General features: G+C 50.0%; 2 protein-coding genes across 5 annotated transcripts in view; one reads left to right on the top strand and one right to left on the bottom strand.

Moving 5' to 3' along the window:
* ACACB (acetyl-CoA carboxylase beta) overlaps positions 1-9749 on the top strand; it is a 26102-nt gene extending 16353 nt beyond the window's left edge. The window contains exons 37-53 of the mRNA XM_029961183.1: positions 348-503; positions 982-1104; positions 1387-1656; positions 1962-2059; positions 2224-2344; positions 2528-2638; positions 3150-3293; positions 3378-3498; positions 3662-3758; positions 3934-4030; positions 4273-4408; positions 4715-4892; positions 5370-5482; positions 6020-6174; positions 6400-6570; positions 7179-7315; positions 7445-9749. Of these exons, the coding sequence (XP_029817043.1) occupies positions 348-503; positions 982-1104; positions 1387-1656; positions 1962-2059; positions 2224-2344; positions 2528-2638; positions 3150-3293; positions 3378-3498; positions 3662-3758; positions 3934-4030; positions 4273-4408; positions 4715-4892; positions 5370-5482; positions 6020-6174; positions 6400-6570; positions 7179-7315; positions 7445-7571 (2355 nt within the window). The 3' untranslated portion in view covers positions 7572-9749. The remainder of the gene's footprint in view (positions 1-347; positions 504-981; positions 1105-1386; positions 1657-1961; positions 2060-2223; positions 2345-2527; positions 2639-3149; positions 3294-3377; positions 3499-3661; positions 3759-3933; positions 4031-4272; positions 4409-4714; positions 4893-5369; positions 5483-6019; positions 6175-6399; positions 6571-7178; positions 7316-7444) is intronic.
* Positions 9125-25097, bottom strand: FOXN4 (forkhead box N4). 4 transcript variants are annotated; one of them, XM_018076327.3, is made up of 9 exons: positions 24906-25097; positions 14949-15112; positions 14015-14130; positions 13790-13921; positions 13512-13639; positions 12816-12912; positions 12530-12737; positions 11454-11837; positions 9125-10886 (listed from the first exon to the last, which is right to left on the bottom strand). In XM_018076327.3, the coding sequence occupies exons 1-9, from the start codon at positions 24986-24988 to the stop codon at positions 10636-10638; spliced, it is 1563 nt and encodes a 520-aa protein (XP_017931816.1). In that variant the 5' UTR covers positions 24989-25097; the 3' UTR covers positions 9125-10635. The 4 variants fall into 4 exon arrangements, with proteins under 4 accessions (XP_017931816.1, XP_017931818.1, XP_017931820.1 ...); XM_018076329.3 differs by having other exon boundaries at positions 13790-13918; XM_018076331.3 differs by lacking the exon at positions 24906-25097 and adding an exon at positions 16649-16667.

Raw genomic sequence — 25097 nt, 5'->3', positions numbered from 1 at the left:
ACAGCATTCCCAGGGCTGGTCTGGTTTCACTCCCCTCTGCATCCAGTTGAGTTCCCCATGGTCATACTTTGCTCCAAAATGTTCTGAGCCCCGTTCAGTTGTACTCCTTGGGGTGATGCTGGTGCATGGTCAGACAGTTTTGGGTCTGGGAGGTGAAGGTTATGGTGTCACTGGTACTTGCAACACAGCAGTGTGACACTGACCCCTCAATAGCAAAGAGTGGGGTGGAAAATCATGCTTGGGACACAGGCACAAGCACCTTGGCCAGGCAGAGCTCAGGAGTGCTCCAGCAGAAGACTCACCATGACACTGGGAGAAGGCAGCCAACACTCTGCCCTTCTCCTCAGATCATGTTCCAGTCATATGGAGACAAGCAGGGGCCACAGCATGGAATGCTCATCAACACCCCCTACGTCACCAAGGACCTGCTCCAGGCCAAGCGGTTCCAGGCACAGTCCTTGGGCACCACCTACGTGTATGACTTCCCAGAGATGATCAGGCAGGTGAGTCTGGCTGAGCAGAAAGAGCTCTAAATTATTGCATTTGTTCTTTGACCTCACCCTTCCTAAATATTCCCGTCTGGGGAAAAGGCCCCTCTCCCCTGACCTAGACAATGAGAAAAAGAAAAGAGCCCAAACCGCAACATTTTTGGTTATATGAAATATTTCTAAACCAATTCCTAGTTCTTGGAATTCCTGGCTCTCCCTGCCTGTGGTGAGGGTTGGAACTAGATGGTCTTCAAGGTCTCCTCCAAACCCAAGCGATTCAAGGATTTGATGATTCTTGCAACTTGCTGTGGTTGCACTCATGGAGGATGTGAACCAGAAGCCCCATGCAAGGAGGGCTGCAGCACTGGGGGCCTGACACAGAGTTTTGCTCCTCCCAGTCCCAGGCTGCTGCAGTAGTGTGTCTGTGCTGGGCAATATCCCAGGAGCTGCCTGGCCCCTGCACCAGTTCATCCCAAGCATTGTGTCTCTGCAGGCTCTCTTCAAACTGTGGGGCTCCTCAGAACAGTACCCCAAGGACATCCTGACTTACACTGAACTGGTGCTGGACTCACAGGGACACCTCGTGCAGATGAACAGGGTCCCTGGAGGGAATGAGGTAGTGGGGGATGATTTGGGAATGGGGTGGGGAAAGCAGGTGGGAATGGCTGGTGGCTCAGTGTGTTTAAAGCTCAGGAGATGCTCCTCAAGCATCTTGTCTGTTGGTTAATGCACCTGCAGCTCAGCCCCATGTCTCTTGGACGTGGCACTCAGTGCTCTGGTCTAGTTGACAAGGTAGTGATCGGTCAAGGTTGGACTCCATGATCTTGGAGGTCTTTTCCAACCTCAATGATTCTGTGATTCTCTGGAGAATTCTGTACCTTGTGCTGTTTGGGGGCAGGTGGGGATGGTTGCTTTCAAAATGAAGCTGAAGACCCCCGAGTATCCCAAAGGCCGGGACATCGTGCTCATCTGCAACGACATCACATACAAGATCGGTTCCTTCGGGCCCGAGGAGGACCTGGTGTTCCTGAGGGCCTCGGAGCTGGCGCGGGCTGAGGGAATCCCCCGCGTCTACATCGCTGCCAACAGCGGCGCCCGCATCGGCTTTGCCGAGGAGATCAAGCAAATGTTCCAGGTGGCCTGGGTGGACCCTGCCGAGCCCTACAAGGTGTGTGGGCACCTCCCCCCCTGCAGCACAGAAAACAGTGGAGGGCTTAGCTGGGGAAGGAAGGACCAGGGCTAAATTGGCACATCAAGCTGTGGGATCAGAATGGGGAGTGAGCTCACACCCGCACCCAGCACCACAGGGACGGTTCCTTCAACTCTCCCCAGATAAAGCTCTGTCCAGCCCTGGTCCCTCAGCCACTGGTGATGCTCAGTGGGGGCTCGGGGTGGTTTTGGAGAGGGGCCATGTCCCTCATGAGTGTGTGCATTGGGTGTTCTGCAACTCATCCTCCTGCTCTTCATTTTCAGGGGTTCAGGTATCTGTACCTGACTCCCCAGGACTACACAAGGATCAGCACCATGAACTCGGTGCGCTGTGAACACGTGGAGGAAGGTGGTGAGTCCAGGTGAGCCCTGGTATCCCCTGGGTTGCACAGAGACACCTCAAGCCCTGCCCTATATCCTGCCATGATGCATCTCCCAGCTCCTTGCTCAGCATCCTGACAGACACATTACACAGGTGAGTTCTTCCCTTGCTCCCACCCACACCATGGCTCTGCTTTCCCTGCAGGTATGTCCTCCTGGACATAATCGGGAAGGAAAATGGATTTGGGGTGGAAAACCTGAGAGCTGCAGGCACCATTGCTGGGGAGTCCTCCTGTGCCTACGACGAGATAGTGACCATCAGCATGGTACTGCTGGGGCCCCTCCCCTGCTCCTCCCCTCTCTCCTGCTTGCTTTTAAGGTGTCTCTGGAGGGGATAACAGGATGCAACAAGGATCAGATCCCTTCAGAGCATCCTTCTCCAGGTGTTTGTGATCCATCCTACACCCTCTGCCCCCAGTGACCCCACGTATCCTTGTGTGTGTGCCCAGGTGACCTGTCGTGCCATTGGGATTGGCGCCTACCTGGTGAGGCTGGGCCAGCGCGTCATCCAGGTGGAGAACTCCCACATCATCCTCACGGGTGTCACGGCTCTCAATAAGGTACTGAGTCCAGCTGTGTGTCCTCCATGGCACTGTCCCTCACACCGCTCCCTGTGTGGGCTCCTTCCCTGTCCCGTGGGTAAAGGTGACATCTCCCTGCTCATCATCTCATGGGACCTTGTCTGGAGGAGCTGCAGCTGTGCTGGTCTCACTGAGCAGGGAGACCATGTCACCCCACAGCTTTGCAATGTTGTTTTAGGGGCCAGGGCATCATTCCTGGGGCAGGGTGGGATGGATGAGCTGCCTCAGGGACTGTTGGGCTCCAGCCCCAGGGGCAGGACCCATCTCTGGGCAAAATCACGCTGGTTTGAGCTGATTTCAAACCTGCTGCACTAAACCTGTGCACGGAAGCAGGATCCCTTCACTTTAACATCAGCCTGTACAGAGGGGGAAATTCAGCCTCAGACCAGAAGCAACGTGTCTGTGCAGAGGTGTGGATTAACAAACAGAGCAAGGGAGCAGCTCCTGTGGTGGCAGAGCCCCATCTGTTTCTGTTGGTAACTCTGTGCAGGTGTTGGGCCGGGAGGTTTACACCTCCAATAACCAGCTGGGAGGAGTGCAGATCATGCACAACAACGGCGTTTCCCACGTCACCGTCCCAGATGACTTTGAGGGGGTCTACACAATCCTGCAGTGGCTCTCCTACATACCCAAGGTAGGAGGGTGCTGCAGGGTGGTGACGTGGGGGATGTTACCCCATGACTGGCTGGTGACCTGCCCTTTGGGGTCTCCCTTGCAGGATAACCAGAGCCCTGTGCCCGTCACTGCCATAAGTGACCCCGTTGAAAGAGAAATTGATTTTATCCCTTCAAAAGTCCCCTACGACCCCAGGTGGATGCTGGCAGGGAGACCCCATCCAAGTAAGTGAGGACAGCCCAAGACCTTTGCAGCACTGCTCCCAGAAATAGCTTGCAGGTGCACCCCCCTGTCCTGGTGCAGAAGGTGTTCTTTTCCATGGGTTGTGCACAGGGAGCCCTTCAGTGCTCACCCTTGCACCATTCCATGTTTTCCTGTGCTCCACAGGTCTCAAGGGGGTCTGGCAGAGTGGCTTCTTCGACCAGGGCAGTTTCATGGAGATCATGAAGCCGTGGGCTCAGACAGTTGTGGTTGGCAGAGCGAGGTACTGCGGGGAGCAGGGGATGGAGCCTGGGGCAGGGAACCTGAATGTGTAGCCAAGCACACTAGAGCCCTGGCACTGCTCTTGGGATGGTGGAGGGGGAGCAGCTCTGTGGTGGGCCTGGGGTGCAGCATGGAGGGGAAGTGGCCTCTGCTGAGACCACCCTGCCTTGCTGCAGGCTGGGGGGTCTCCCTGTGGGTGTCATCGCTGTTGAGACCCGCACTGTGGAGGTGACGATCCCTGCGGACCCCGCCAACCTGGACTCAGAGGCAAAGGTGTGTGGGGAGACCTTAGTGAGGCCAAGCAGCACCTGAGAGGAGGCTGGAGGGGAGAGCAGGGAAAAAGCTTAGTAGAATTCTTTGGCATGTCTGGATTTTTCTTAATTCTGGTGAAATCAAGGGTGCTCGGTCAGTTTGTATCCTTTCAGCTATTTCACACCACGTGCTGCTGACCTACAGTGTGGTGTGCTGGGAAGAACTGGCACATTCTCAGAGCTGCTGCTCACTGTCTTTTCCAGATAATCCAGCAGGCTGGGCAGGTCTGGTTCCCAGACTCTGCCTTTAAAACAGCCCAGGCCATTCGGGATTTCAACCGGGAGCACCTCCCGCTGATGATCTTTGCCAACTGGAGAGGCTTCTCCAGCGGCATGAAAGGTATCCATGCTTGGTATGCCCAGATTCCCATGCTGTGACATACTGCCAGCACCCCTGCCATCCCACGGGGTCCTGGGCTGTCCCAGCCTACCAGGGTTCTGCCTACACCACCCTGGGATATGGGATTGGGCTGGGGCATCGCAGGATCCAAGTCCCAGGGGTTGGCAGCTCCCTGCTGGGCTGGTTTTGGGGAGCTTGTTTGTATCTCCGATAGAGAAGGTGGCTTTGGGCAGCTAGAGGAGGCCGGGGCAGTGGCCTGGCCATGGCAGTGGTGTCACCCAGCCACTGAGTCCCTTTGGCTCTCAGACATGTACGACCAAATGCTGAAGTTCGGCGCCCTGATCGTGGACAGCCTGCGGGATTTCAGGCAGCCTGTGCTGGTCTACATCCCCCCTCACGCAGAGCTGAGGGGGGGCTCCTGGGTGGTCATCGACCCCACCATCAACCCCCTGCACGTGGAGCTCTACGCTGACAAGGAGAGCAGGTCAGCACCCCAAACACGTGGGTGTCCCCCACAGCCCCTGTGCAGGGAAGGGAGAGCTGGGGAATGGGGGCTGCAGAGCCACAGTCCCCTGGCAGGGACCTTCTGCCACTTGAGATATCTGGTTTTAACCCTTTCAAAGCCATCAGTGACAAGTTCCAAGGTTCTTGCAGAGCAGCGTGGCAGGTGTCATAGAATAATGGAAAGGTTTGGGATATCCCCAAGGTGTCTCCTTGGAATATCCTCCTGCCTCCAGCAAAGGCTGTGGGCGAGTAAAACAGTTCTGCAGTCAGGAGGCCTTTTCTCTAACCTGCGTGTTGGAGTGAGCTGTGAGTAGCAGGGTAGACAAGAATCCCACACTGGAAGCAAAATCCTTTTAGGTTTTCTCTCCCTAATACTCAGAAAAGAGAGCTGCCTCTCTTTTCCCAGGATTTATTCTCTATGAAGAGCAGTCCCTGCTTTACCAAACTTTCCTTCCAGGGGAGGCATTTTGGAGCCTGGAGGAACAGTGGAGATTAAGTTTAGGAAGAAGGATTTGGTGAAGACCATGAGAAGGATTGATACAGTCTATGCCAAGCTTGTTGAGCAGCTGGGTAAGGGGAGGGGATTTCGGGGCATTGGTGGTGGTAAATTAAAATATGAGGCTTAAGCACTATGATGGCAACCACCAGGAAATCCTTTAGTGTTCCTCTGGGAAAATTCTTCATGGCTTCTCTGATACCATGCCTGCCAAGAGGCTATGGTGGTACTTTAGAACACCTGTATCTCCTAGGGCTGGGGCTGAGGTCTTCTCCCATGCTTTGAGATGAAGAATGGCAATGGCTATGCTGAATTGTACCTAATGCATTGGGTGGTCCTTGCCCCCATGTGCCTCCATCCTGCCACAACATAGTCCCACAGAGTCCTGCAAATGCCACCTCCCTTCTCTTGTGGCAGACACCAAATATGGTGTGACCCCTTCGTGGCCACAGCCTCTGTGGCTGGGCTCTGGTGTAACTGTGCCAAAGCAAAGGGACACGGCACCCCGTTTCCCAGTGGGAGTGACTGATGTGGCAGCACAGAGGGACCACAGATCCCGCGGTGCCTGTGGATCCCACCGCTGGGACTGCTCAGCACAGTGTGTCCCCCAGGCAACCCCGAGCTGTCGGAGGCGCAGCGCAAGGAGCTGGACAAGCAGCTGAGGGCGAGGGAGGAGCTGCTCCTGCCCGTGTACCACCAGGTGGCCGTGCGCTTCGCCGACCTGCACGACACCCCGGGCCGCATGCAGGAGAAAGGAGTCATCACGGTGAGCTGGGAGGACACCAGGCCAGGGGAAGGGCTCGGGGCAGGGATTTCTGCGGTAGCGGCACAAAGGCAGGAGGCAAATCCCCTGCCGAGGGGCTGCAGCTCCCTGCACTGCAGACTGTTCCTGCCCCTGCACTGCCCTCTGCCCTCGATCCGGAGCTATGGGCGAGCACATCGGCTCCTCCTCCTCCTGCAAAGGCAAACCCGGCTGTGCCTGTTCCTGCAGGACATCCTGGAGTGGAGGAATGCCCGCTCCTTCCTCTACTGGCGGCTGCGGCGGCTGCTGCTGGAGCAGGGGGTGAAAGCGGAGGTGCTGAAGGCCAACAGTGAGCTCAGCCACATCCACATCCAGTCCATGCTGCGGCGCTGGTTCATGGAGACGGAGGGAGCTGAAAAGGTACCTCCCGCCCCAACCTCCTGAGACACCCTCTGGGCGTCCCAAGGGCTCTCACCTTGCTCTCCCATCACTCAGATATTTTGGTGGTGCCTCCTTGAAGGTTTAAATATATGAAGGGAATGTGTCCGGGTGGGCAGCAGAGCAGCCCTGAGGCTGGGGATGTCTCTCCAAATTAAGTGACCCCAGCTGGGTGCTGGTGCTCAGCAATAGCAAGGTGGTCCCCAAATAAACACTTTTTACCATGACAGGGCTTCCCAGGGCAGATGGGAGACTTTGGTTCTTTGCATTTGAGCTGCTTTCAAATGACACACATGTGTCGCTGTGCTTGTCCTGTTCTTGCTGAGCCAGGAAGTGATGACATGCAAAGGAAACGTCTTTTACCTTAACTTTTGGCATTTTAAACAGTTTGCAAAGGTTTCATGAATTTCAGTTTCCAGACTGAACCTTTTACCCCATGACTGGAACATGGGAGTGGGGGATTGTGCCATGCCATATGTGCAGGACTGGGAAGGAAATGCCCATTGCCTGGTTTTGAGGCCACAGGAGGAAGGGGGGGCTCAGGCTGTGCAGGCAGCAGGACCCCCTGCCCACTGTGCTGCTCTCCACAGGGCTACCTCTGGGACAACAACCAGGTGGTGGTGGAGTGGCTGGAGAAGCACATGCAGGAGGATGACAGCACCCAGTCAGTCATCAGGGAGAACATCAAGCACCTGAGGAGGGATTACATCCTCAAACACATCCGCAGGTGAGGGGGCACAGGAGCCGGGATGAGGAGGCTGATGCTGATCCCTGGGATGGGAACAGCAGGGGGTGCAGAGAAGGTGGTTCTTCCTTCAGCCTCCCAGCCAGCTGCCCTCTCCCATCTGCCTTGCAGCTTGCTCCAGGCCAACCCTGAGCTGACCATGGACTGCATGGTGCAGATGGCCCAGCACATCACTGGTCCCCAGAAGGCCCAGGTGGCCCATCTCCTGTCCACGGTGGACACAGATGACCCCTCCTGAGCCAGGGCTGGCAATGCCCAGGGCAATCCCCATGGGCCAGGAGGGGCACCAGGACATGGCCTCACCTCCCCTCATGGCTCCTCAGCCCTGGAACTGAAGCCTTGGACTCTTCCTCAGGTGCCTAAATAAAGGACGCCAGTGTTTGTATGTTAAGCCATGGAGATGGTCTTGCCATCCATGCAGAGGCCACTCTGGCACAGGGGTGTTCACCAGAGGGGCAACTTGGCAGAAGATAAACTTGTCCCAAGCCAAGCCTGGAGTCTGGACCTGGTGCAGAAGTTGGTTTTAATAAGAATCTAAGATCCTTTACTGTGTTTTAGTTGCAAAGCCTGGCCCTGATCTTTAAAACAAACACCAGGTCAGACACATGTTATGAGACTGGACAGAGCTGGAGGTTCAAACCTACTGGTCCAGAGGCCACAGGGAGCAGGACAAAGGAGCTGCCCAGGCACCAACACAAGGAAATGAACATCCTGTGAGCAGCAGCCTCAACTGATGGTTTAGAAACTGGGAGGAGCAACTTGTCTTGTCTTTCCCCTTGTTGGAGGGCAAAGAGTAGATGAGACTGCGAGTAGCTGATGGCCAGAAACATCCTAAGTGAGCTCATCTGGGAGCTGTTGCAGTGGGAATGTGAAAGGATCCACCACTGACTGAACCAACTGTTCCTCTCACATTTCATGTCCTTTCTGGCTCCTGTGGAGGATGGAGAAGAGAGAGGACACAGCTCCAGGTGCTCCTGCCCCAGTGACCTGGTTCCTCCTCTGAAGCACAGGAGGGTAGAAGAGCTCACGGGGTGACTTGTCACCTGCCTGGACCTGTACCTTGCTTCTCAGGTGGCCTTTAATCATCTTGGTCATGGAGAGGACATTTGAACACGTGCTTTCCAGTGCCTCTGGCTGTGTCATTTCACCAGCACAGGGTTATCTTTGGCTCACAAAGGAGGAGCAGGATGGTGGTGGAAGATGGGACACATTGTTAAGAGCAGTTCTGGTATTGTGGAGTGAAGGTGGACAGCTCCCTGGTCATGCCTGGGCTGGGGGTCCCCCGGGATCTATGGGAGGTCTCCCTGTCCTGGGGTGGGAGTAGGAATGACCTTGTGAGACACTTCCTGGTTTGAAAGGTGTCACTGCTGATCCTCATACGCAGGAGCCAAACCAAGGGCAATAAAGTGGGCTCAGCTCCAGGGAAGGATTCCTGACCTCTGTGTCTTCTGTCCTTGTACAAACGTGGTGGATCTGAGCAGGGGCTGGTGCCTCTGGCCCCTTCCTGTGGCACAGGACCTGTTTGGGTGTGGAGCAGCTCTGAGCATCCCTCCTGCCAGCCCCTGCCCCCACACCAGAGCTTGTTCAGGGATTTGGCTACAGAAGGTGTGAGGAACAGGGTGCACCAAATACCTGTAAACTCCTGCTCTCCTGGAGGATTTGAGCCAAGGATACACCTATAGAACCGTGACTGCAAAGGGAATGAATCCTGGGAAAGCCCAGCATGGCAAGGGCTCCCTGCCACCAGAGCAGTTATCACCCAGCACATCCAGTGACCCTGGCTTAGTGCTAAGAAATATTTATTTAAAAAACACAGACATCATAGATGACGCCAGTCACAGCAAATGATCATCAATCACATTGTCCTTGAGCAATAAATTATGACGTGGAGCATCCTGCCCTTGGGAAGAGGTTTCCACGGATGGATGTGCTGGGAGGATACAGGCACAGTTGTTTTCTATCCCCTGATCTTCACAGAAGGGACTTTCAAGAAAAAAGATGCCCACTGGGTCACTCCAGCATCCTGCACCCTCCAGGTTTAATCCATGGGTGGGGGTGGGAGAGAGGAGCCTGTGAGCACCTGGATATGACACTGGAAAATTCTATTAATGCACAGGAACAGACAAAACCTGACATATAAATATCACTGTGGTCACAGAGGTATAAGTGGACTAAATGCTAAATCCCAACTTACTTTCAGATGTTTCATCACATTTTTGCAGTATATGTTATCAAGAACAAAGCAGGGTTTGAAAGTTTTTTAAAAAGCTACATTAGATTCAGTTTTTCTTTGTTAATTAGGAAAGACAGAGTATTATGAATGGTACAGTGACAATATTTGGTCTCTGAATTTTTTTAAAAAAGGAGTTTCACAGTATCAAAAGTGCTTATTAAAGTAATGTAGTGTAAAGACTGATGAGTTGGTTGTATTTTTGATGCTGAATAATTTAGTGGCTGTAAACCAGGGTACTGCAGCATTATAAAACTTGAACAGTGCTCAATAATTTCTTTTCTCTTCATGACAATAAATATAAATAAATTTACAAATAGTAATACTGCCTAGCACAAGAATAGACAGAAGCACAATACACAAGACTATAAACAAATCTATTTCTTTTAAAAATCCTAAAAGTAGGCATAATTCCTAAAATCTTCTAGCCAGTTTAATAGTTCAGTAGTACCACTTCCCTCAGGGGTGAGGACTTTGTTTTTAAATCTAGATACAGCAGTTGTCTGCTATGGGGTTGAGTTTTCCTCTTTAGTATTTTTGCTCCTTTTTTCCTACCTCAGAACAATAAATTAACAACAGTTAAGCCAGAAAAGTGTTAGTGGTGCAAACGTCTCCAGGGACTGGGTGAGGTCTTTGTTCAACAGCAACAGGGATTTGGCAAATTATGAGAAAATGATTCACCAGGTGCATGATGAACCATTTTGGGCTCCAACTCGGTGCTGACCAGCCCGTTGACTCTGTTGGCTTTTGTGAAGGTGGTGACCAGCCAGCTCCAGCAGATCACGGGGGAGATCAAATGTATTTCTCTTAACTGGGTTACTTTTAGCTCAGTTCCATTCCAGTGAAAGTTCCTGCTGCCTGATGCCTTCCAGGTCCTTCTGGAGAGCTGACCAGCCCCACAACACAAGTATCTGTGCCCCTTCCTCAGGTTGCCACAGGTGAAAGTGGTTCTACCAGTCACAGTCTGATTTATTTTGGCCTCTCACGCTGTAAGTAGCCGACACATCCCAAGTGTCTGCAGGAGGAGCTCTCATTGCTTCCAGGTGTTGGGATCTGTGGAAGGGTGCAAAGCTCAGAGCAGAGGGATGGGTTTGTTGCCTTGGGGGGTCATGTACTGAGCAGCTGCCACGTTGTCCAGGGTGGTGTAGGTGGTGTAGAGGCCGGTGACCTGCAGGTCTGGGAAGGAGCGGTCGCTGCTGCTGGACACGGGTGTGAGGCCGGGGGTGCCCAGGTCGCAGTCGGAGAGGTGCAGAGGGGACGTGCTGAAGGCACCCAGGGTGTCCAGGCTGAAGCTCTCGTCCTTCATCTCCTCCCAGATGTTACCTGGAAAGGATTAAATCCTGATCACAGCAGGACATCCCACACCCCTGGGAGCTGTGTGTAGGTCACCGTCTTCAAGGATAACTAAAGGGCTTCACCCACTGCTCGAGGGTGGTACCACTATGGGGCAAGGGCAGCAAGTGTGCCTGTTCCCCACAGATCCTCTGGTTCCAGACCTTTCCAAGCAGCACCTATTTACCTGAGCTAACCACACGCCCAGGGACCACACCAGGCATTGCCATAAGCCAGGGAAGTTCTCCTTGCACACAAGGGGAACACCAAGGCACAAGCACAGCCCTGGTTTCCCATGGGCAGTGAGATGTAGCGTCCCACATCCCTGCTTACATCTGCTGCAGTGCCTGCTCTGGAGCCAGGAAGGGGGTTTGCTGTCCTACCTGGCACAGGGACAAAATCCATCCTGGAAAGCCAAGGAAGTCACATGGCAGGGGCATAACCCAGCACCAGTTATCAGCTCAGTCCTACCCCACCCCAGAGGACTCTGGCTGGATGTTCAGTGACTACCCAACCACAGAACCCCCTCCCTGCCCTCCCCTGGGCCCTGTCCCTTACCTTGCAGTGCAAAGTCCATGATGCTGGGATCCAGGGCATCCACCTCCGTGCTCATGTCCGCTGGCACGTTGGGGAATTCCGGAGGGGCCCGTCCCAGGGGGTGGTGGGGCAGGGGGCTGTGGCTCATGTCGGGCAGGGTGTGCAGGGGAGGTGTCTGCGCGGGGGCAGGAGAGTTTGGGGCGAGGCGAGCCTGGGTCTGGAGCTGGTGGTGCAGGGGCAGGGACTGCAGGGACAGTGTCATGATGGGCTGAGGCTGGAGCTGGGACACGGGGATCCGGCCCTGGGCTGTGGCCATGTGGCTCAGGGGGGGCACCTCGGGCTCTGCCTGCTTGCTGGGCCGCCTGCAGCTCTCAGGTCTGTCGGTGATCAGCTTGTCCAGCTCCTCTGCACAGGCAATGCCCATTCCCAAGGAGAAAAAAAGACAGTTTAATCCATTTGTTGAAGTGGGGATGGGCCAAAGTGTTTCACAGGTTCCACACATTTCTGCCATAAAACTGACCTGGCAGTGGCTGTCAGCAGATGAGACACAGCACAGGCTGAGACTGTGCAAGGAGCAAAGAAGGGCCATCTACTTCCTCACCCTCAGCCCTTACCCAAGTCCACTTCCATGGTTACCCCTGACTGAGTTAAAGGAAGGATCACGAGACTTACTCAGAGCAACCAAATCGCCCTTGATGGCAGCTCACCCTCAGGTGCAGAACTAGATGCCCTCAGTAGGTCCCCTGCTCACAGGGACACTCTGAATTCTACTTATCTCTTAAATAACACTCATAAAAGTGATTCCTGACAGTTTCAGTGGCCCTTTAGCTTGTAAACAAATAAAACTAATTTATCACTGATTGTACGTCACTGATTTTGCAGCAAAAAACTCCAGCTGATTTTGCCAACACCGAGCTCCTGAAAGCTTCAAAAAAATGTTTCTTTATAAATAAGAATGAGAAAGACTTAATAAAGGGAGGGTTTTACAGAAGAACAGACAGGAAAATGTGACTCTATAATCAGTAACACCGGAGGCAGCGGGACCCTCAGGGAAGGCCGTGGATGTTTGGGATGGGGCAGGGAGATAAAAGCCCTACCTGGGTTGGCCATGCTCCTGTGAATGGCAGCCAAGTCCTTCCTCTTCCACTTCTGCATCTCCTCCTCCATCTTGTCGATCTTGGCGGGGTTGAGGGCCCACAGACACCCTTTGCGGGAGGTGCCGCTCAGCTTGTTCTCCACCTTCTCGAAGCACTTGTTCAGGGACAGGTTGTGGCGCACGGAGTTCTTCCAGCCATCCGGGGCTGTCTGAAAGTGTAGGGCGTGTTAGACTAACCAGCCACGGATTTGGGATGCTGCACTTCCCCCCTGGGGCTGCACAGGTACCTTGAAGTAGGGGAAGTGCTCCTTCATGAAGCTGTAGATCTCGCTCACGGGCAGGCTCCCGGTCTTGCTGTTCTTCAGAGCCATCGCGATCAAACAGCTGGGACAGGAAAAGACAGGGAAGAACTGAGCCATCATGGAATGGGTTGGGTTGGAAGGACCTTAAAGCTCATCTCATTCCACTCCCCTGCCATGGGCAGGGACACCTTCCATTATCCCAGGTTGTTCCAATCTCTGTCCAGCCTGGCTTTGGACGCTTCCAGGGATGGGGCAGCCACAGCTTCTCTGGGCAACCTGTGCCAGGGCCTCACCACCCTCACAGGGAACAATTTCTTCCTAACATCTCATCTAAATCTCCTCTCTTTCAGTTTAAAGTCATTGTCCCTTGTCCTGCCACTCCAGGCCTTCTCCTGGCCTAGCAACCTTGGACCCACCTCTCCAATCACAAACAGCTGGCTGATCCTGGGATTTCTGTTCTCAAGGGCTCAGAAGTCACTTTGTGATCCTCAGCTTTTACTCCTCTTGCTACTACTCCACCCTTATGCTGATATCCAGAACTAGTTTGCTTGTTCACTCCTGGAGGGGCAGCTCTCACAGAACTCCTGGGAGGATGTTGGGATTTTTGTTCCCTCAAAAGGAATCAAACGCTCCCATGGCACCACCCCTGCAGTGTTACAGCCATCCCTGCTCTCCACTCACCTGTATGAATAGATGGGCTTGGGATAATGCTTTGGATGCAGTTCCTGGGCAGAGTGAGGAGCCAGGCGTGGCTGGGAATAGTGTGGCTGTGTCCCATAGGATGTGTTGTAGATTCCTGCTGGGTTACACTGTGTGCAGGAGGAAAAGAAGGGAAATTCTGGATGCAAAATGACTGTGAGTATGTAGGTTCAGGGATATTTTATTGTGGGTTTTTTTAAAGAGTTCTAAAAATGAACTTGGCAGGTACTTCAGGACAGACAAGACACACATGGCAGTACCTGTTGGGTGTTCTGGGCCAGGGCAAACACCTGCTGGGAGTGAGGAGGAGGAGGAGGAGGAGGAGAAAAGAGTTGTTGCTGCGTTTGTAAACCAGGAGACAGTTGCCCACCCACGGCGTAGGGGCTCATCTGCTGAGAGAGACACACCAGTCGTGGCACTCCCGGATTCCCAGCACCTTTTCCTAAGAGGTGGGGCAATGATGGGCCATCAGGGCCTGCTCTTACATTTGGTCCATGTGTTGAAATAGAATTGAGGCCCAGGATTCCCTGGGGAAGGCTGGCCTGGACATGGATCATTGCTCCAGGAGCTCCTGTCGAGTGCAGGGTGTTTGTCACAGGACCTGGGTGGAGAGAGCGAAGGCAGGAATGTTCACATGGAAGGACTTCAGGAGGGAGAGCTGACACTGATGTTTAATGGATGCAGTTGAATACAGCCAGGCTCTGGGGTGGATAATCACACCTCTCTGTCTTTCCATCCCCGCAGAACCCAGAGCATTTCACAGCTTGCAAAGGTCACATCAGCTGCTTCTAAAACTCGTTACACAGGGAGTGAAAGGTGTCAGCTGTGTAACAGTCCATGGAGAGGTTACAGACACTGTGTCTTACAAAAGAAAAACAATATATTCAGCACTGTCTTTACTCCAGGAGGATTTGTGCTCCAAGGCAGGTGGGATGATGCTGCAGGGAACAAGAGTGTTTACCTAAAGGATGTTCACAAAGGAAAGAAAGGAGTTAAGTGAACTCAGGCTGTAAATCTGCATGAAGCAAAGAGGGGTGAGGTAAATCGGGTGCTCTTGGTTTTATCTGTGTTGAAACAAAGCAGAAGTACTAAATACCTAATTCCAAAGCTGTTGAAAACCTCTAAACCCGAAGTCTGAAATACCTTGGCTCAAGTTCACCCAACAAGGCACCAGCAACTGCACTGAGCAGAAATTCCCATGGGATCCAGGGATCTGCTGTCAGTGCTGGGGCTCTGCCTCTTGGAATGAAGGAAGGGGATCAGCAGTGTCCTTATGAGAAGCCAACAGACTTCAGGTCCTTGGGCAGGAAGCAAAATGTAAAGCACTTGAAAGGAATCAACTAGGGAGTCTGTGGGGTGAGAGAGAGGCGGGGGCAGGTTGTGGTGTTAAGGAGCAATTATTCCCAATCCCAACATTACCTGGCTGCTGGAGCATGGCATTCTGGGCCCCAAGGCTGAAATCCATCCTCCCACTGGCCATCTGCTGTAACCTGGGCACATCCACAGACGTCAGCCAGGACAGGGACTGCAGGTCCCCAGGGAGCTCATCCTCGCTCAGCTGGGATGGGTCGGAAGCCAAGAGCCTGCAGAGCAGCAGGGAAGGTTACTGGGAGCAGGGATGGTGCTGCACTGCCCCTGGAAAGGGGGGAGATGGCTGAGATGCCACAGCTCATGTGGGTCAGTGGGAAAATGCATCTAGCTGGTTTCCCAGCTGGTTACTGATGCCCTTCACCTGATCCCATGTTCCTTTGTACAGCTGGAAACATTTTGGTGAAGAAAACTTCCCCTGGGGCATTTATAGGGGAAGAAGGCCCAGGAACCCAGAGAGAAACTGGTTGGAAGCAAGCCAAAAGCTGATTTGTTATTGTCACATTTGTCAGAAATTTGCATTTGTTTGGCTTTGACATAGCTGAAATCTGCCAGGAATTTTAACCTGATAATTTCATATTATCCCTGAAATCCAGTGGCCAACCAGCCTTGGAAGGACTTCTGTGCCCAGGTCCTGGGATTTACCCAGCTGCTGCATCCCATCAGTAGGGATGGATCAGCAGAGCTGCTGCATTACACAGGTTCGTGGAATGAACTGGTGATCTCTTCCATTCAGATACATGAAGTTATTGACACTCAACAAAAAATTTTGAGGCAGTTTTTGACATCCTAAAGGCCCAGAATGAAGGGGATGTGATTGAACACCCCATAACTGCCAGAATGCCTTTGGCACCAAACCCGAGGCACGGCAATGACAGGCTGCTTTTGGTTTAAAGCTCTGGTTCTGACACATTCTGCACCCTCCACCTCACCTGTTCTGCTTTGCTTCTGGTAGAGCCCGTGGTACAAAAGGGGTATACTGGAACATATTTACAGTACTCAAAAATTCCTGTGTGGTCCAAACTCCCATTAAAGTCACTAAAAGAACTATTGCAAGTGAAAGACTAAATTAATTTATTTATGTGGAACAGTATTATAGGAGTCATTGGTACCTCGAGGAGTAAAGCAGTAATTAGGACATGTCGGGAAGTTGTCATTAGACACCCAGAGTAAACACAAAAGGATTCACATTCAGGGAAACATCTTTATCTCTCAGAATAACATAATTTAGTTGGCTGTAGTTGATTTTGCTTTCAAAACCGAGGCTTTAAAGAGCTCTCAGAGCGTATTAAAGCAGCTGCGTGGTGCTGATCTGTGTTTGTTGCCAAACGATGCTGCAGAAGCCTTAAATAAATCTGGTCTCTTGCTGAAGCATCTTTTATGTTTTACACGACTCTAAATCAGCTTAAAAGAACAAGGCAGAACTCCAGTGCCTGCCTGCCCTGGAGCTTTCAGCTCCTCCAGTCAGGAATTCCAGAAATACCTATCAAAGCTCCCTAAACTGCTATCTGGGAGATCTTTAAAGCAGAATGTGATTTGTTTGTAAAAACAGAAAGTGATTTGTTTGTAAAAACAGAATGTGATTTGTTTGTAAAAAGATTTTGAAAAGAGGGAAAAAATCAACACAGGACCAGGAGCCAAAACCTCAAACCCTAGCCAAAAAACCCATCTTCCAACCTCTCTGCCAGCCCTGCCCCGTGTTCTTTCTCCTACTGTAGTTATCGGGCAATAATTAGCATTGCCATGGTTACCCTGTTCAGTTATTTTGTGAGGCCTGGGACTTAAATCCAGAAAAAGACCATCAGGTGACGGCTGTGCCGGCGGAGATTGGCTGGATTGGAAGAAAACAAGAGCATTAAATGATTTGAAAACTGGGCAGGCTCATGTCGTTTGCAACAGTTGGGCGCATTCAAGGGGAGCCGATAACCCATTGTGCGCCCAACGACCGCTGCCCGCGGCACGTGGCCCCCATTGTTTTGGGGATTCCTGCTTAATTGTTTCCCCCCACACCCCCCCTCCTCCTTTTTCCAAACTTCCCATTAATCTGCCCGAGTGACGGCGGACACACAACTCCCCCCCGCTGCCATCTGGCACCCGGGCCCTGCCGGGGCTCCCGGGCACGGCAGAGCCGCAGCGGGTCTGGGGTCAGCGCCCACCGCACACTCCTCCTGTCCCGGGGGGCTCAGCCCCGGCTGGATGCTGGAAAACAAAGGCCCCTCCTCGCCCTCACCCTGGATGCACCAGCGCGGGGCTCTTCCGAGCAGGAGAAATACCCCTGGATCGGCTGGATGTCATGGGAAAGCTGGAATTATCACTGTCCCACCTGCCCGTGAGCACCAGCGTCCTCACCGTCCTCTCACACAAACCCTGTGGATCCAAACGGGGGCAAAGGAAGGTGCTGGATATCAATAAGAGTTGGTATCACAGGCACTAGGTTCTATTTTATGCAGATACAAAGATGTAGAAATATATAGTACCTAGACATGTATCTCTTTTTCCAAGTCAAGGATATTCCCTTCTCTCGTTCTCTTCCCTTCCCTTTCCCCTCTGAACACATCACAGTTATTTGTATTTGAGTTTACAGGTTTTTTTAAAACCACCTCTGGCTGTTCACTTACACTTTTTTTTTAATGCATTTGCTAGTTATCAGAATAACTTTCAATTAATAATGGGGGAAAGTATATGTAATCAGAATATAAAATATTGCATGGCATCCCTGCAGGGTCCCCTGGCAGGGAGTTGGAACTGGATGGTCTTTAAAGTCCTTTCAAACCCAAATCATTCTGTGTCTCTGTGATTCCACGATTTGATGGTTCTATGATTTGATGATTCTATGATTTCACATTTAAGGATTATTCTTCAGGCTGTCTTGAACACCAATATTGAATTTTCATGTATCTCAAAGAAGGTGAAGCTTTTAAAATATTCCCATATGAGGTGTTTTAAAAGCCCAGATATTCTGCAGCATAAACCAGCTTATCTCCCAGGACACAGACTCAATGTGTGCCGTGCTTTTGGTGAAAAATGCTAATTAACTGCAAAAAAAGAGAGCAGAGCACTGGAATACCCAACAGGAATACTGTAGGGTTCAATCTTTCCAGCCTGGAAAATTCCCTGTGCCAAGACACCTACAGATCCACGGGTACATACTGGAACACCGTGTGTGCTTTGCTTCTGCTTGCCTCCACCACCCTTTTAACCTCAGGTTGGAGGGTAAACTCCGGGAGAATAAACTCCAGGAGTCAGAGCTCCTGCCTCTGGCCGGGTGCTCAGAGCCCCTGGCACAATGGGGCACTGTGGTAAAGCAGCCACGGCCTTTCAGGGCATGTAAATGAGATAAATAGCTATGGGCTGTAATTAATTCACGATTCTGAGCCGTCCTCGGGTGCATTCCCGGGAAATGGGGCTCCTGGAACAGCCACCGACCTACCAAACCCCTCTGGAGGGGAGGTTACAGTCCCACAGACGTGTTGCAAACACGGTGTCGTTTTTAAAGGTGTGGTGAAATTCTGCAACTCCACTTTTCCCCCTCAGCTTTCAGCTCCCTGCAGAAAAGCCCCTCCTGCTTCTGTGCTTCTGTCCTAGAAAGGCACCTGCACTGATAAGAATCCACAGGGTGCTGAGGATTTAATTCCCAGTTCTCTGTGAATCCAAGGATGCTGATCCAGGGATATTCCTGTGAAAAGGGCCTGGAGAGTGGTGGATGTGATACAGAAATTCTCTGTGATAGTCATTGCTGTCTGCTCTAGACTTATCTGCCCAAAATATTTATCTCATATGTGTAATGTTGGATGAGGAACAATATCCTTTGCAATGAAACCCCTTTCAAGATGTGACCCTTCCTGCCTGCTGTCACAGAGAGACTGGGCTCCTGCACTGGTTGCACACCTGGCAAAGTTCCCCAGAGCCTTCAGCAGCACAAAATCCTCAGTTACAGGCACCTAAAGGTATCTTTACCTTTTTTCTCCCCCATCAAGTGCATCCTGCTGGCACAACAGCTGGATAAATGGAATTAAATTCATTCCTGGCCTGACCTTGCAGGAATCTGAACCAACATCAGAGCTGAGTGTGAGTCTGTACTCATGGATCTGACTTCCCCACCTTTCCTCAGACTGAGCTGTTCCAGGGAGCTGGATCTGAGTTGGTTCATCACCACAGAAACCCCTGTCAGGTGAACTATCCACTTCCACATTGCAAATTCCATGGGAGGGTGAACTGATCACTGGAGACTAAAAGAACCATCCCCTCAACAACCAAGAATGTGGTGGCAAATCATCATCACCTCCATTCTGAACAAAGTCAGCCCAAAATATTGAGGCTGCATTTGGCATATTCAACTTCAACCACAGTTTTAAGTTGTCTGTCTCTCTCTCAACAGCCAATTTTTATTCCTATTTCCAGCACTGAGCTCTTTGCCTGTGCTTGGGCAATACAACAGTTCAACAACCAGGAGCAATTGGGGCAATAGATTCTTAATTACTGTTTGCTGTGGTTTATCGAGTGAGTGACAACTGGGTAGGAAGAGTCCTTAGAAAATCTCTTCTGGAAGTGGTGATGAGAAGCTGTTTTCCTCTGTCTGGGATCATACAAGGCCCTCAGAACAAGCACAGAAATTTCTCATATGTAAGACAAGGAACATATTTGGGGTTTGACTCTTGAGTTGTGTCCAGGTGAGAAATGTTCTCCGTTTCATTTAAGGAGTCAACTTTGCCATCTCCTTTTGCTTCTCACTCCATCTGCTCTGCTCCATTTACCTTCCTCCCTTCCAGCTGATTTCCTCACCCCAGGTTCTGTTTTCCACCCTCAAAACCACCTGCCCTCTCCCTGTTTCTGCACCAGCTCCTCCCCTGCTTCAGCAGCAGGTCCCACATCTGCCTTTGGCCTGCCATTCCTCTCTGAAGGCACAACACACATCCAGTCCCAAAACACCAGCCCGCCCTTCTTCAAGATCCTTATTTCTGGCCTTGCTGGAAGTAAAAACAGAAATTAAACAGCTTTCCAGAGACAACCAGAAAGTCCCTCCTCACCTACAGCTCAAGAGACTGGATTATCGGAACCAAGACTAGTGAGGAAAAAGCAAGTAATGTGATTAACCTGTCAGGTGTTGCTGTTCTTCTCTTGCACCATGGTTCAGAAGAGAATTCTCCAAAACCCTCCTGCAAAGGTACTGAGCAGTAACAGAGCAGGTACAGCTGTGCTCCTGGAGCCTTTTATGCATCTCAGCTCTGTGTTTCACAACCCTCATTACACCATTTGCTCTGAGATGAAGGGAAAGTGAACTACAAGTGACCTCTGTGATTTCCTTAAGCCCAAGAGGAAGTTTGGAGAAATGGCACCACTAAACTCCTAACTACTCACTGCTATGCTTTAACCACCCCCAGGTTGGGATTTGCCCAAGTAGGATCTGCCTCTGAAATCTGTTTGTTTAAAAAAATCCAAACCAAACAAACCAAAACCCAAACCTGTGAGTAATGTCAAAACAAGCTTCTCTTTGGTGCAAAAATGTGCTGAAGTACCAGGCGCTACAGGAAAGTTTTGCATTCATTCCAGGAGGGTTGTCTACCTGGGAAGATACTTTTTCCTTGAACTTTGCTGTCTATGAGCACTGGAACCTTGTTGTTTATTCCAGTGTAAAGGGAATATAAACTACACTACCTGTTGCTGTGCAGTGTGGTAAGAGCCATCTCAATTACTCACTGCCCTGGTGATGCAGCAGCTCTGCTGAGGCACATAGGAGATTTTGAAATGCATACAATGAGCCTCTAAAATGCTGGAAGAGTTCAAATTCCCTTTCTCTTACCCTGTTTTGAACATGAGGACAGGCTCCATTTCAGAGGTATGAGATGAAACCATTCTGCCCTCACTGGGGGGAAAGGAACCCGAGCTGTGCTGGGTCCCACCAGCCCTTCCCACCTCTGCCTCCCCACGGGACAGTTTGAGAAGCAAAGCCCCAATTTTTGTTCCTCCAGATTAGCACATTTCAGAGCTGCAGAGGAAACTTGCACTAATCCACTTAAATCAATCCACTTGGACTGATTCCTTGGAGGTTTCTCACATTTTTCTGAAAAAATGAAGCTACAACTGGGATGAAATTCCTGCAACACATTGAGCCATTATCTCGCTCCCTGCCAGACACACGGGGTGTCACAGCAATGGACAGTGATGTTTTCTTCAGGAACAATTATGGAGGGGTTAGTTATACATTTGTAACCTTTAGTGTGCAGCTGTGTCCTCTGTGCACACTCCCAGATGCCATCCACCTATCCATCCATCCATCCATCCATCCATCCATCCATCCATCCATCCATCCACATCCCTCCCACCATCCCTCCATAGCCTGAAGGTAAAACTTGCTCTCCAGAAGCCAAAGTGCAAAAGCAGCTGTGAGAGAACCCCTCAGCAGAGCTCAAATATGCTCTGTGTGCCATAAAGATAAAACTTGCCACCTTTTTGGTGGCATACATCTATGCCTCTTAATCTGATTTTACACTAAACCATCCAAGAATAAAGTAATTACAACAAAAATTTATCAGACTGTCTAATGAGCTAATGAATAGAGACCAATTATTTAAGAACCAAAGAGACAATTAAAATGAAGGACAATATAGTCTACTAATATGTCATATTATTAATGATTGATTAACACCTTTTGATCAAAAATATATCTATTTAAAACTTAATTCCTGTTTAATGTGTAAAAAGTGCATTGCAAGGCCTTCAAAATGCTACATAAGACTTCTGTCAACTGGAAATATATAATAATATAAAAAATAGAAACGTGGTCCTTCCACAAAATATTGAGCCACAAAACATGAAATTAGTTTATCTCGTTGGTCTAGGGCTGGCTTCACATCCTAAGTAATGTTATTTCTTCAAAGAGTATTAAACATTTTGGGTATTTCTTTCAAAATATAGACACCACATTTTTATAGATTGATGATTTCATCCCTTAAATTTGGGTTTCCACATATGCCAAATAATCCAAGGCAAAATACTCCTTGTCTCCCTTCTAATGGCCTGGGTTTCATGTCATGAATTCATTATATAGTATGTGATAAACCACACCCAACTGTACCTCGCTGGGAATGGGATGGGCCCAGAGAAATACTTGCTGCATTTGAAAATGTTGATTTAGGATGACACTGAGCCTTTCTGTGGGGGAGAACTTTGGTCTGTGAGTGTTTTTCAGTCTCAGTCCAGGCCCGCCTGGGGCTTCTGTTGCTCAAGCTCTGCATATTAAACCTCACTCTGCACTTGCACCCCCACAGCACATCTTTTACTTCTCTCATTCTGGTCATTTATATTAAATCACATTTTAAAATCAGAATGATAGATTCCAGATTTCAATTAAAAATATTGCCCAGATACCGCAGTGTTCAGGAGCTGGAGAACCTGGATTCCCAGAGAGCAGCCCATGGAAGACCCTGGGAACAGCCTTGAATTGGCTCCTATAATTTACGCATCTCTGTGCAGAAACAACCACGAGCCACCACTGCACAGTAAACTTGGAGCAAAACTTTTGATTTAAAATTGAAATATTGACACTAGAATGTGTTAAATTATTAATTATTGTTAACAAGGATAAAGTGTTAAGGGTTAAAAAATCCCAGTGTGCTACAATTCTCTACTTTTCCTCCCTGAAGGGGAATAAAATGGAATCATTAGAAGTATTTGTCACTACTGTGATGATGGAAATACTGAACGTGGGGGTATTTTCTGCAGGAAAGTAAGAGAGGCATTTGCTAGTATAAAGAATTACTTTGCACTGGCAGCCAGGCAGTGACAGTGCTATAAAAACAGGCAGCAGAGAAGATACGGTGGCCCTGGAAAAATCATCCCTGTGCTGTTTTATATCCCACAGCTGCACTAGCAGAGGATATATTTGCCTAAAATCATTTCACTGTGGTGCAAACACTCCCAGGACTCTGCTCAGCAGCCAAAAGCATCATCACTAAGTCTCATCACTACTCTGAGCTACGTCAGATTTGCTACAGACGCTTTGGATGCACAGAATCTAAAGATCTGCTAAAATCACAGACTTTTTAATCTCAGTTATCCTAAAAAAAAATTTTAAATCCCACAGTTTCCAACTGGAAGCAGAAGCTGCTGAAGACTGGGGGTGTTTAGGGTTTGGTCCCCTCCCTCTCCCGCGTTTCCTCCGGCACTCGCAGGAAAAGCCGGGGCTCCCCCGAGTCCAACTGTCCCATTGAAAGATTCCAAGTGAGACAGAAGAGTATTCTCAGCACAGCCCCAGCCTCCCACTCGCTAATTGGAGGCCAGTCCCCATTTTGTGGAGCCTTGATGCTCCCCCATGGAGAACTCGGGACTGTGGGTTCCAGCCCCGGACTGTGGTGACAGCAGGAGAGTAAACAGAGCTGATAGAATTTGACAGGTCTATTCTTTGCTTAAAATCATTCAGTCTAAAAGATTTGCTTTTACATAATCCAAAGTGTTTTCTCATGAAGTAGGACAAATACTGCTCTGCATTTATGGTGCAGTGCAGATTTTATGCATTTTTATCAGAATTGGCCACTATTAAACGAGGTCAAATAATTTATTTTAAAGCCGTGTTAAAGAAACCACAAGTGGGTTAAAAACTTTAGACAACTGGGATCTGTGAGTTCCAAATGTTTCACAGAGAATCCAAAGCAGTTTTTAAAAGCAGCTGATTTGTGAGTAAAAGAAAATTACAATTCCTTTACTGTGGTAAGAAAAATTCTATCTTTCTCCCCCCAAAAGACAGATTTTTCTGCGGCTATGAGTGAAATAGTTCTCCCCATAAAAAGGGTCTTTGTTAAGGTGGTGAGTTCTGCGGGGCACTGAAGATGCAGACTTAAATCCAAGTCCCCAGCAGCCCCTCTCATCCACACCCTTCATTAAATCCTGAACAATTTCTTTACAAATATTTACGTAGCCAAGAAAAATGCCCAGAGCAAACAGTGCCTCCGTAAACAGCAAAACAGCTCCACAAACCTTTTTCCACAGAGGCTCCAGGGACTATAACAAATCACTTGTTGAGCTGCAAGAGGCTGCTCTGCAGTGTTTGCATTTTGAATAGAGGGAGTCTGAGAGAAAAATACCTGCACCCGAGAAAGGGGTACAAACCCCCAAGGCTGGGAGGAGGGAGTCTCTCATTCCTTATTTTAAAGCAATAAAATAATTTCTTTTAATTTTTTTCCCCCCTGGATCATGTCCTGTATTTCTGTATTTCTTGGAGCTTTGCATCATGTGACAAGATGTAACCTAACATAACCCAGGGCTCTGTAACTCATGCAGAACTCTCCTGTGACTCCTAACAATACTTTTTAAATGATAAATGGAAGCCTAGTGGCAAAGGTAAATTAAATTATCAAAGGCTCTTGGCAAATCCAGGTTTGTTCCCACCACTATTAAAAGACCTTTGACATATCAGTGCTTTGGAGGGCTACACAAGTACTTGTTTTAATTAAAATCTCTTCTAGTGCCTATTGCACTTATTGAGGCTCTCCATGGCTGCTCCATAACAATGCAAAAAGTGATCTGAAAGGGAACTTTTCAATAATTATTTAACAAGAATATCCTTCTCTGGCAACGCTTGTGCAGGAGAAAGAGTTTAAAAGGGAGGTCAGCCCTCCTTTTAGGGCAGCCCTCCTTCAGCACCTCCTTTGGAGGTGTGTTTATCAAATATAAGTTAGTATCAAAATCAGAGAATCACAGAATTACAGAAGGTTGGAAAAGACCTCCAAGATTGTCAAGTCCAACCTCCATCCGAATCCCACCCTGCCCATTGCACCACATTGTGAATCTTTCAAACAGGAATGTTTTTACATAAGGAATGCATTGTAGCCAGTCATCAGCTTAGAAATCTTATTTCGAGTGGAGAAATAATGCAGATAATTTTTAAAAAGAAGAAGAAAAGTGGATTTCTACATGCTAAAGGGATTTTTGGGGGGAAATAAGGAGGAAACAACACGGGTTAGCAGGATGTGACAGTGCAGGGGTCACTTTGGAAACGGAGAAGTGCCTCACCTGTACTCCTGGGAAGGGTGGTGGTTTTGCCCTGAGTTCCTAATGATTCCTGACATTATGGCCGGGATATCACTCTCTATCATCTCCTTGGGCAGCAGCAGGCAGGGTCAGCAGCAGTAGCTATCCAGCACTTCAGCAGCGGCGGGAGGCACCGGGGCACGGCCCGGCCGGGGACCGGCACCGCCACGTGCA

This window comes from Manacus vitellinus, unplaced genomic scaffold (assembly GCF_001715985.3).
Source record: "Manacus vitellinus isolate BGI_N305 unplaced genomic scaffold, ASM171598v3 scaffold_31_pilon, whole genome shotgun sequence".
Taxonomy (NCBI): domain Eukaryota; kingdom Metazoa; phylum Chordata; class Aves; order Passeriformes; family Pipridae; genus Manacus; species Manacus vitellinus.
Note: the sequence above shows the minus strand (reverse complement) of the source record. Positions and strands in the feature narration are given on the sequence as shown.

Bases quoted from the DNA above. Each gene is read 5' to 3' on its own strand.
- FOXN4 (XM_018076327.3), bottom strand. From the start codon at position 24,988: ATGATAGAGAGTGATATCCCGGCCATAATGTCAGGAATCATTAGGAAC. The intron at 15,113-24,905 runs GTGAGGCACTTC...GCTGCTCTGCAG, and splicing joins CACCCTTCCCAGGAGTACAG to GCTCTTGGCTTCCGACCCAT. The intron at 10,887-11,453 runs GTAAGGGACAGG...AATCCTTTCCAG, and splicing joins CATGGACTTTGCACTGCAAG to GTAACATCTGGGAGGAGATG.